General features: G+C 31.0%; 1 protein-coding gene and 1 pseudogene across 1 annotated transcript; both read left to right on the forward strand.

Annotated features, from left to right (window-relative positions):
• Positions 1 to 1,759: 1,759 nt before the first annotated feature.
• LOC124945184 (RNA-binding KH domain-containing protein RCF3) lies at positions 1,760 to 7,624 on the forward strand. Its single transcript, XM_047485572.1, has 8 exons — positions 1,760 to 2,657; positions 3,573 to 4,058; positions 4,592 to 4,840; positions 5,478 to 5,750; positions 5,948 to 6,027; positions 6,092 to 6,200; positions 7,034 to 7,160; positions 7,259 to 7,624. Exons 1-8 carry the CDS (start codon positions 1,977 to 1,979, stop codon positions 7,276 to 7,278), a joined length of 2,025 nt encoding a protein of 674 aa, XP_047341528.1. The 5' UTR covers positions 1,760 to 1,976; the 3' UTR covers positions 7,279 to 7,624.
• Positions 7,625 to 8,542: 918 nt separating this feature from the next.
• LOC124909707 lies at positions 8,543 to 9,794 on the forward strand (annotated as a pseudogene).
• Positions 9,795 to 10,475: the final 681 nt, after the last annotated feature.

Genomic DNA, 10,475 nt, shown 5'->3' on the forward strand with positions numbered 1-10,475 from the left:
ATTATCACGTATTCTTAATTTATTTATTTATATATATTAATTTTAAATATTTTTTTATTATTTGTATATTTTTTTAAACAATTAATTATATTAAATTTATTTATTTTTTTTGTTTGTTTGTTATAAATATCAATTTTGATTAAATAGTTAAAATTAATATAGATATAAAAAAAATGCAAATAAATTAGTTATTTAATTTTTTAATATTTTATTTTTTAAATAAATAAATAAATCAATCATATTAATTTTGGTTCAAAACTTAATAAGAAACATTATATATTTCATATTTCTGTTAAGTGTTTTTCAAATTAAAAAATTAAGTTTTAAACTCATCTAAATGAATTTTTGTAATTTAGATATATCATAAATTTAAAAATATATATTAATATTAATTTTTAATTAAAATTAATTTTTATAAAAACAAAATCAATTTAAAATTTATTAAATTTGAATAATATTATTTATCTTCAAAATATTTGTACATAAATAATATTTTATTTATATGACTATTTTTTTAAGTAAAATTAATAAATAAATTGTTTTTATTAAGAGTTGTTATAATAAGTTACTTGCTTATGAGAATTTCTATTTAAATTCTATTTAAAGGCATTGATATGTAGTTATTTTTAATTAAATGTAAAAGATGTATTAGTATGTAATTTTTGGACTGTGATTTCAATATATTCAATATAGTTGTTCTAATTTATTTTTTATAAGTTGATTTTTAGATATTTTATACTTTTATGTTTTTACTACATGAATAGCACTATTTATTTTTATGTCCTTCTCTATTTTTTACTATTAACTTGGTTTTTTATAATATATATGTATTTACCCCAGTTACATTATTTGTTCTTAATTTATTTATAAAAATAATAAAATTAAATTACAATTTTATAATTTTTTTAAATATAAAAATTATATTATATTTTAATTTAATATAAAAAAATTTAAAATTGAAATTAAAATTATAATGTCAATTTCAATTTAACACATTAAAAGAGACCCTAAAATATTTTACCAAATAACATATTAGAAAAAATAGGACTGGATGGTGAATACATTTTGAAATTTTATTTTATTAAAATATTTTTAAAAAATAAAAAATTAAAAAATAAAATTATATAAGTAAATTTTTTAATATAATATATTAAAATTTTATATTATTAGAAAGAAATAAACTTAGAACTTTTATAAAATATATTGAATAAATAAATATATTGATTATTTTATATATTTAATTAAATTTATAATGTCTGGGCATAATAAGTGAGATCGAGCCGGGCAGGGACATAAATACAACCCCGTCTCATTCTGCTTCGATTTCAGAAAAAAATTGACTAAAACGGGATAATTTAATTACGGCGGGGTAGTTTCAAATTGTCAGTAATTTAAATTCAGATATTTAAAACTTAAATAAATATATATGGAACCTTAATATATATATATATATAATTATATTATAACTTAATTATATTATATTATATTATATTATATTATATTATATTATATATATATATATAATATAAAATATATAATAATAATAACCAATTATTTTGAAAAGTATTTATATGTCAATTAAGTATAATGTTCAATATTCAAAACTTATTTCAATTCAGATCCCAAAATCATTTGTACTACATAAAAATATTTATAAATTCATCTTTAATATTTTTATTTTTTTTTTATGTTCAAACATATATATTTGGATGGGTATATATAGAGAGAGGAAAGAGAGATTCTTATGTTACGCATTTGGTCGAGAGGTCTAACAAATAATACGCAGTTCTTCTGAAAGTTTTGCTCTCTTTTTAAGGTTCGAACTTCTCACTGTATTCCGCTGAAGGACACAAATTTGTAACAAATACTCGAACAACTGAGGGAATACAAAACACTCGAACTTAACCTAGACTTAAGAGTCTCGACCCATTTCAATCCGTGTATAAATTTGGTGAATGAAACCCTAGATTTAACAGATGATGGATAGAATGGAAAGGACAAGATCTAAGCGTTATTACTACGATCAGGACTACGATTCCGACAGCCTTCCAAGAACAAAGCAACGTTATGGCGGTGGCGGCCACCATTATTCCCAAATGGGTCATCACCGCCGTTCGTCTGCTGTTGGAGCTGGCGTTCGTAAGGCTCAGGAATCTTCTCTTAGCGTCACAACTACTTATCGGATCCTCTGCCACGACGCTAAGGCAGGAGGAGTGATTGGGAAATCCGGTAGTATTATTAAGGCTATTAGGCAACATACAGGGGCCTGGATCAATGTCCATGAGTTGATTCAAGGCGACGAGGAAAGAATAATTGAAATATCTGACTCAAGAAGGCGGGATCCTGATGGTCGAATGCCATCATTTTCCCCTGCGCAGGAGGCATTGTTGTTGATTCATGAAAGGATTGTTGAGACTGATTGTGAGGGATTCAATGCAGGCATTGGAGGAGATGAAGACGATGCTTATGGACCGAGAAGTGGAGGAATTAGGGTGGCTACTAGGCTGGTGGTTTCGAGGACGCACGTGGGTTCTTTGTTGGGTAAGGGTGGGAAGATAATTGAACAAATGAGAATGGAAACTAAGACCCAAATTAGGGTTCTCCCAAGAGATCATTCTCTGCCTCGTTGTGTAGCCATGTCTGAGGAGATTGTACAGGTCTTTTTTATTCATTTCAACTTACTTGTCTTCTTTGCTTTTTTTTTGTACATCCAAATTTAAGAGAAATTGCTGAAATGATTGTATATATGCATAATTGATATCTGTGTTCTGCAAATTTGCACTGCATGTTATATTGCAGTAATTCATCAGTAAAATTAAACATTTTTCTTACTGGAATTGGTCTCTGGTTGTTCTTCCATATCTGCAATTGCGAAAGGTGCTAATGAATAACATCTAACATCTAATATATATATAGATAGAGATATATTGTTATGTAATTGAGATATTCCCTTAATCCTTAGGTATAATGAACCCTAATTTTAGGACATTCTTAATTTTTAGCCTAGTTTGAGATCGTTGATTGAAGCGCGGTCTAAGAGGATTTTTTCTAATCAACCACCCCCGGTTTTTTATGTGGGTTAATTGACTTGAGGACATCTATTGTACACCTTCTTTGATGTGGGTTATTTGAGATTATTTCAAATGACCCACTATATCCAATCAATAATCTATTCAGCAATCACATTGTTCAATTCATCAACCAAATAGTAAAATATCTCTATTTAAAAAAAAAAATATTTATTCATTTTATAATTATACCCCAAATAACCTGGTTTTTCATAATTTACATCAAACGGGGCAAATAACCCCATCAAGCAAGGCCTAACTTGGACAAAGACTTAAACAATAGGGACTAGCTATTTATTAGATGGTTGTATTGGTGAAAACTTTAGTTCATGGCAGTGAGTTTCATCATCTTGAACCTGTTGCTGATTGCCTTAGTCTTGCTTTATAACATGAAAGCTTGTCTTGCATCGTCATTGAATGCAATATATCTTCTGTCTTCTTGGTAAAGCAAACCATGTGTGAAACTGCCTCGTGATATTTTTTGGAGTCGAGCTTCTGTTGTAGGTAGTAGGTGACATAAATGCAGTGAAGAACGCAGTTGCAATTGTTTCATCTCGTCTGAGGGAAAGTCAACATCGTGATCGCAGTTATTTCCATCCACGGGGACACTCGCCAGATCGATTCTATCCTTCAGAAGATGAATTTGTTCCTCACATGAACAATACACCACGTAGAGGTGCTTCAGATGGGGCTGCTTTTGGATCAAGGTTATCTGGTTCTTTGGCAGGTGGAAGAAATAATAATTATACTCAACGCTCATTTGGAGGAGGTGTTGAATCTATAGCTACTCCTGTAAATGATAGTGGGCCACCATTTTATGGTGAAGATCTTGTATTTCGTATACTTTGCCCAATTGAAATGATTAACCGTGTCGTTAGTGAACAAGATGGGATTCTTGAATTACTCCAACAGGAGATTGGTGTTGATGTTGCAGTTGTTGATTCAGTTGCAAGGTCGGATGAACAAGTTATTGTCATTTCTTCATATGAGGTAAGTGCTGCCTCTCAATGACATTAAATTTATGTGAGTTTTCGGTCTTTTTATTTTATTTTTAAATTCATTGTGGTGATTATTTCTTTTTTCATTATACTTAAAACACCCTTATTACTCTTCCCTAAAAATGACTCCTTTCAAATGTCCAAGGCTATGTTTGGTTAAAGTTGAATTAGAATTGGAATTGCGGGGGTTCCAGTTCTGTTGTTTGTATAATAACTTTAAAAAGAGGAATTGAAATTAGTTGTATAATTTGTTTAGGTGCAATTCTGCTCCAATAACCTTCACTTTCAACTTCAATTTTATTATACTCACATACGACTCAAGCCAAGGGCATTCTTCCAACTAATTGTTTATTAGCAGAAAATAAGTTTATGTGCGGTTAGATGCTTATAGGCAAAAGTAAGAATAGAAGAAAAAAAATCAAATCAATTGCTTTAGAATTAAAATTCAATGATTTTTCCAAACATGAGAATTGAACTATAATTTATGTCTATTCTGAGGATGATCTGTTTCAAATATGTTCTCAGGGCCCTGATGATGAACTTTTTCCAGCCCAAGAAGCTCTGTTGCACATCCAAAATCAAATAGTTGAACTTGTTCCAGGAAAAGAAAATGTCATTACAACACGATTGCTTATTCCGTCAGAGGACATAGGATGTTTGGAAGGAAAGAATGGATCATTACTTGAAATAAGGAGATTAACTGGTGCAGACATTCAAATCTTGCCTAGAGAAAAGCTTCCTCCATGTGTATCTGCCACAGATGAGCTCTTACAGGTTTATCTATTTTTTGAGCTTTGGTTAATGACATTATCACGTCTTCCTAGATGCGGGTTTCCATATGATAAACAAGGAATCTAGGAGATAATGTTACTAACATATAGTTTTTGTAACTGCAAACATAAAAGAATAAATGAATTATTTTTATCAATGGAACCTCCTACTTCAGCGATATTTTCGTTGATCATGGTATAAACACATTGCATACCTAGGTTGCTCTTGATAAAACTGAAAATTAAGTGTTGAATTGAATTTTAAGTGATGAATTAGTTAAGTGTGTAAATAATAAATGCTGAATATACCAAATGCAAATATATAAAATGTGGAAGTAATGTACTATTTTACCCTTATAGTGATGTAGTTTTATTAGTTTTCACATGTTAAAGTTATCTTTTGGACGCTCTTACTATACTAGTCTTACCGAGTTAAGTTATCTATAGCTTACCAAATTAAGCCAAATAGTTTCGCTTAATTTGAGTTGAATCTAAATAGCTTAGTGATTTTAAATATAGTTATCAAATTAACTTAATTCCATAATAACTTAATTATTTAGATTAAGTGATGAGCTATGTTATCAAACTTATACACCACATCCCTATTGTGGAGTGACCCAACCTTGGATTCTTTCATACAGATCGTGGGGGAGATAAAAGCTGCTCGGGATGCTGTTGTTGAGGTGACAGCAAGACTTAGAGATTACATGTATCAGGAACTATTTCAAAAGGATATGCTTCCATCAACTGGTTCCTCTTTCAGCAGCACATCACAATTTTCTTCAGGAAAAGAAGTAGCATCTGCAACTAATTCAATGCCAATTCATGAGGATTATACCGCCAGTCGAAGCAGCGAATCATCTTCAATAACAAAGCAGAAAGCACAAACTGTAACAACAGTTCAACCACCAAAGGTAAGAGTGTTTCAGATTGTTTCTACTTTTTTGTTTGTTTGTTGAAAAACTCAACACAGCTTGCCTACAGAAATATGTCCATTTTCTTCTTTTTTTCAAAAACAAATAATAAAATTGATTTCATCTGAAAAAACCCAGTGAAGTGAAAAGGAGTTATGTTATTCACATGTTTGGAGGAATGTTGATGCATTTTATAGGACTTTGGAGGTTCTTCCAATGAACCAGCTAGGCAGACTGAAAGTGAGAGTCGCGAAGATATGCCAAGCGGATTGAATAGGTATAAGAAAAGGCTTATTGTACTCATCTCTGTCCAGTTGCATAAATGATTCATTTTGTTTCAGACTTCCTGTACCATTAGTAACTAGGAGTACACTGGAAGTTGTCATACCACCAGAAGCTGTTCCAAAGCTGATAACTAAATCAAGAAACAAACTTGCTCAGATCAGTGAGGTAAATTCCAAATATTCCTTTGAACGATTATTGCTATGAAAAATCCAAGGGCTTGTTTGATGTGGGGTTAATTCGAATTAATCTTGTTCTTTTCATGGAAAATAAAAAATTGTTTGATATAATAATGGATTGGGTTATTTGGGTCAAATGATCAAAATATCCTTAGAGTTTATTTGATGTGGATTATTTCCTAATAATCTACCATCCAATCAAACACCACTTTTTTCAATCACATCATTATAACCATCAACTAAAATTCCCTTATTTATTTTTATAGCATTTTAGAATAATAAACTATGGATATTTTGGTCATTTTATCCAAATAGATCACTTTTACATCAAACAAGTTTTTTTTCTAAATAATCCAAGATCAAACTTATTGAATATTTTAAATGTTAAAAAGAAGAAAGGTTTTCTTTGATATAGGTTATTTGGGATTAATTTCAATTTTTTCATTCTACTCAGTCATCAATCAAATCATTCAAATCACTACCCAAAATATACTCTTTTTCTTTTAAAAAATAAATATTTTTCATTATATATTTATACCATGTTGTTTTACCCAAACAATCTAATTTTTTTAATAGCCTACATTAAACAAGTTATTTGAAAATAACCCCAGGTCAAACAAGTAAGTTGTATTTTGATTTTAACGGATGATTTGATGGAATAAATGAGTGATGATGGAATATTGATTTATCCAAATAAACCAACATCAAACAAGCAGACCGAGATAAGATACATTTGTTGTGTGTTACACTTCTCTGCCTGCATTTAGCTATAAGCGGAAGTTGTATAGAAATTGAGTTGCTAATATAATTCTTTGGAAGCAGTTATCTGGAGCCAATGTTAAGCTTGTAGATGATAATCCAGAGGTGACAGAGAAAGTGATTCAAATATCAGGCACTCCAGAGCAGGCTGAGAGAGCACAAAGCTTGCTTCAAGGTTTCATTTTAAGCAGTAAGAGTGTTTTTTCCCTTCACTCACAATCTTTAATACATATTAAAATGACATTTGTAATTCCAACCCTTGTCTTTATTTGATTACTTCAAATTCAGCGCAAGAAGATGCCCCTTGAAGATGATGAAGAAGGGTAGAGAAAGCTGGCTTCTTGAGTTGAAATGCATCATTGTCAAAATATTGGCATTGTAAATGCAGCTCCCGTAGCTAGCTAGCTAGTTTGCTTTTGTTTGTTGTTTATTAGCCTCTTTACATATGTCTGGATGAATTGATGAAGTGTTTTGAGCTTATTAGAAGTCCTGTTGAAAACTTTAGGCATGGAAGCCAGCTCTTCATGTGGAAGAGGCCATTGGCCAGATACTTTAAATCCAACTAATGAAGTTCACGATCCTAGCTTAGAAATAGACTTTGGTTGAATTGTAAGTTACATATTTTCTCATCTGAGTAGATGTGTTATTATGTGAGCAACCTATAATTCAACAATAACTCAAATTAAAATTTTACTTTTATTTGGACAATTAAATTGATTTAGTTCATAATTTGTTTTGATTCATTTAATATATTTTGATCAGTTTGTTTGGTTTGTTTAATAAGATTATAATATGCTTTAACACATTTTTTTATTTGTTTAATTTTATATATATATATATATAATTTAATATGTTTATATATATATATATATATATATATTTTACTCAGTTTAATATGTTTTAGGTTAGTTAATATATTTTTGACAGGTTTAAGTCGGTTTTGAAAGGGTTATCCAACTAAAATTGAAATAACTTAATAATTTGAATTAGATTTTGTGATAATTCGTGTATACTGGCCAATAATTATAAGTATGGGTTGATAATTTATTTTAAAAGTCTATTAATATAATTAAATAAAGTTACTTATCTTTAGAATTATTAATGTTATATAAAATTTTATGTCTTTCACAAGAAGTTGAAAATTGGTGAATAAATCGAATTAGAAATCAAACTTCAAATATTTTACTATAATTAATGAATAATAATTAATAATAAGAGTAGAAATAGGAAGTGACTTTAGTTACATAATTACTAAAAGTTATCTGCCTTTTTTAATAGGGAAATTTGACGAAATAATCATAAAAAGTGACTCAAATGAGCGGCTGCAATACATAAAATTTTCGTCACTAAATGCAACTGCCGGTTGCGAGACGCAACCGAATTCCATGTGAAAATTCCATGTGAAAAGTCCTGAATGTCCTTAATATTTAATATACTTTCTCACATTTCTCCCTTTATTTTTTCTTTTTTTCTTCCTTGTTCTCTGTCTTCTCTCCTCATTCTCTCTAAAACCTTAAACGGCGAACAACCCGACGACCGAACCCCGCCGACGGAATCCTAGCGAAGGAAACCATGAGCGATCGAGGACACAACGACGCAACCATGAGCACAAGAATGATGGCCGATACTGGTATGCTTCCTTATCCTTTGCTCATTGTTATCCTTTGCTCATTGTTGTTTATTTCTTGTTTGCATCGCATAGTAGGTATTTAGCGTCTCGCGATGCGCAGTTGCGTCTCGCAATGCACGGTTTTAATAGTCTTCTACTCGATTGGATATAAGGCCCAGAAGATAATGTTGTTGAGTATTATTAACAGCAAGTAGAAATATCTAATGTTGCAAACATTATTCTTTTTGCTACTAAAGTTTATGCATCCATCAGGAGTGGTTCGTTAGCCATATTTGCATCAACTTTGGACTCACTTCTAGATTTTTTATCAGGCTTCATCCTTTGGTTTACTTGCATTTTCCATGCAAATGCCAGTATCCCATTGGGAAGAAGTCGTATGCAGCTATTGGTTAATTAGTTACTTTTGTTGTTTCTTGTTGCTGTTGAAATGTGTCAATTTTATTATCTGAAAATTATGTTGCAGTGTATTCTTGTGTTTGTTTCATGGCAACTCTAGGATTATCATATTGGAATCAATGAAGACACTAATGTAAGAAAATCAGATCATTCGTGCGCTTAGCGAATATTCATATATAATTGTTTTTGTAACAATAGAATGAATGAATGTTGAAATGTTTATCAGGATAGCAACTTTAAATTGACAAAGGAGCAAGAACAATGGGTTGTTGGTATAATACTCTCGGTGACTTTGGTTAAACTGGTTCTGGTTATTTATTGTCGCAATTTTAAAGATGAGTTTTGGTTCTCATTTTAACACATTATACATATGCAGCTGGCCTTATACACTATCAGGACAAGGTCACTAACTGTACTGTTGGAATGTGAATTCACTGGTGACAAAACAACTGCACCAGAATTCCTTCAGAAACTAACATATCTATGTTGGAACCACCATAAGGCGATAAGGCACATAGACACGGTTCGAGCCTACACATTTGGGTCTCACTACTTTGTGGAAGTAGACATTGTCTTGCCAGATATTGGGGAGACATTGCAAGAGAATCTTGAACACCTCCCTGAAATTGAGCGTGCATTCGTTCATCTCGATTATGAATATTTTCACAAACCCGAGCACGCTCAAGCCCATTTATAGCGTAAATGGTCCTTTTTTCCTTTTTATTGTTGAAACACAAGGAAACTCACTTATGAGCAAATACCAATAATTTCTTAAACTTATGCAATATGTCTCATGCATTACTAATTAGTAGAGTTGAATTTGCAACAGCTCCTTAAAAGGTTCAAATCATTATTCAAATACTTGACTCTTTTAAGATTGGGATGTTTAATGTGTAATATTAATTATTGAATTCAAACAAATTATTTGACATGAATATCCAAAGTATAAAAGTACTCGTATAAGAAAATATGAATGTGTTAGGGTCTAAAATCAAGGCCTCGGTCCTAGAATAAATTCCAGCAACCTTTCTCGGCACCCGGTCTCGGTCCTAGTGTGCACATGGGCCAGATTTCTGTTTTATTGTTTTATTATTTTGTTTTGTTTTCTTTTTCTATTTTACAAACCGAATTCTGTTATTCTTTTGAAGTTGTTGTAACCGAATATTATGGGGCAAGACATCACCTATATAAGGCTGATCTTTCTTCCCCAAGGACCCATGAATAAAATAATGAAGATATGAACTTCTGCCATATTCATCTATTATTATTTACTATGGACTGTTTGGTATAGACCAACAGTATTTCTCTTCGCACCCTTGATTCTTCTATTCCCTCCCCCCAAATTCTCTATTGAAAACCTTCCGCTGCCCTTTGATTGTAGAATTTCACCGGTCTTATAGATCAAGAACGTGATTCTTGAACCCAAAACACACCTTACGAAACAAGTCGTAACATTCTTGGTATCAGAGCAAGACGATT

Source organism: Impatiens glandulifera, chromosome 7, assembly GCF_907164915.1.
Source record: "Impatiens glandulifera chromosome 7, dImpGla2.1, whole genome shotgun sequence".
Classification (NCBI taxonomy): domain Eukaryota; kingdom Viridiplantae; phylum Streptophyta; class Magnoliopsida; order Ericales; family Balsaminaceae; genus Impatiens; species Impatiens glandulifera.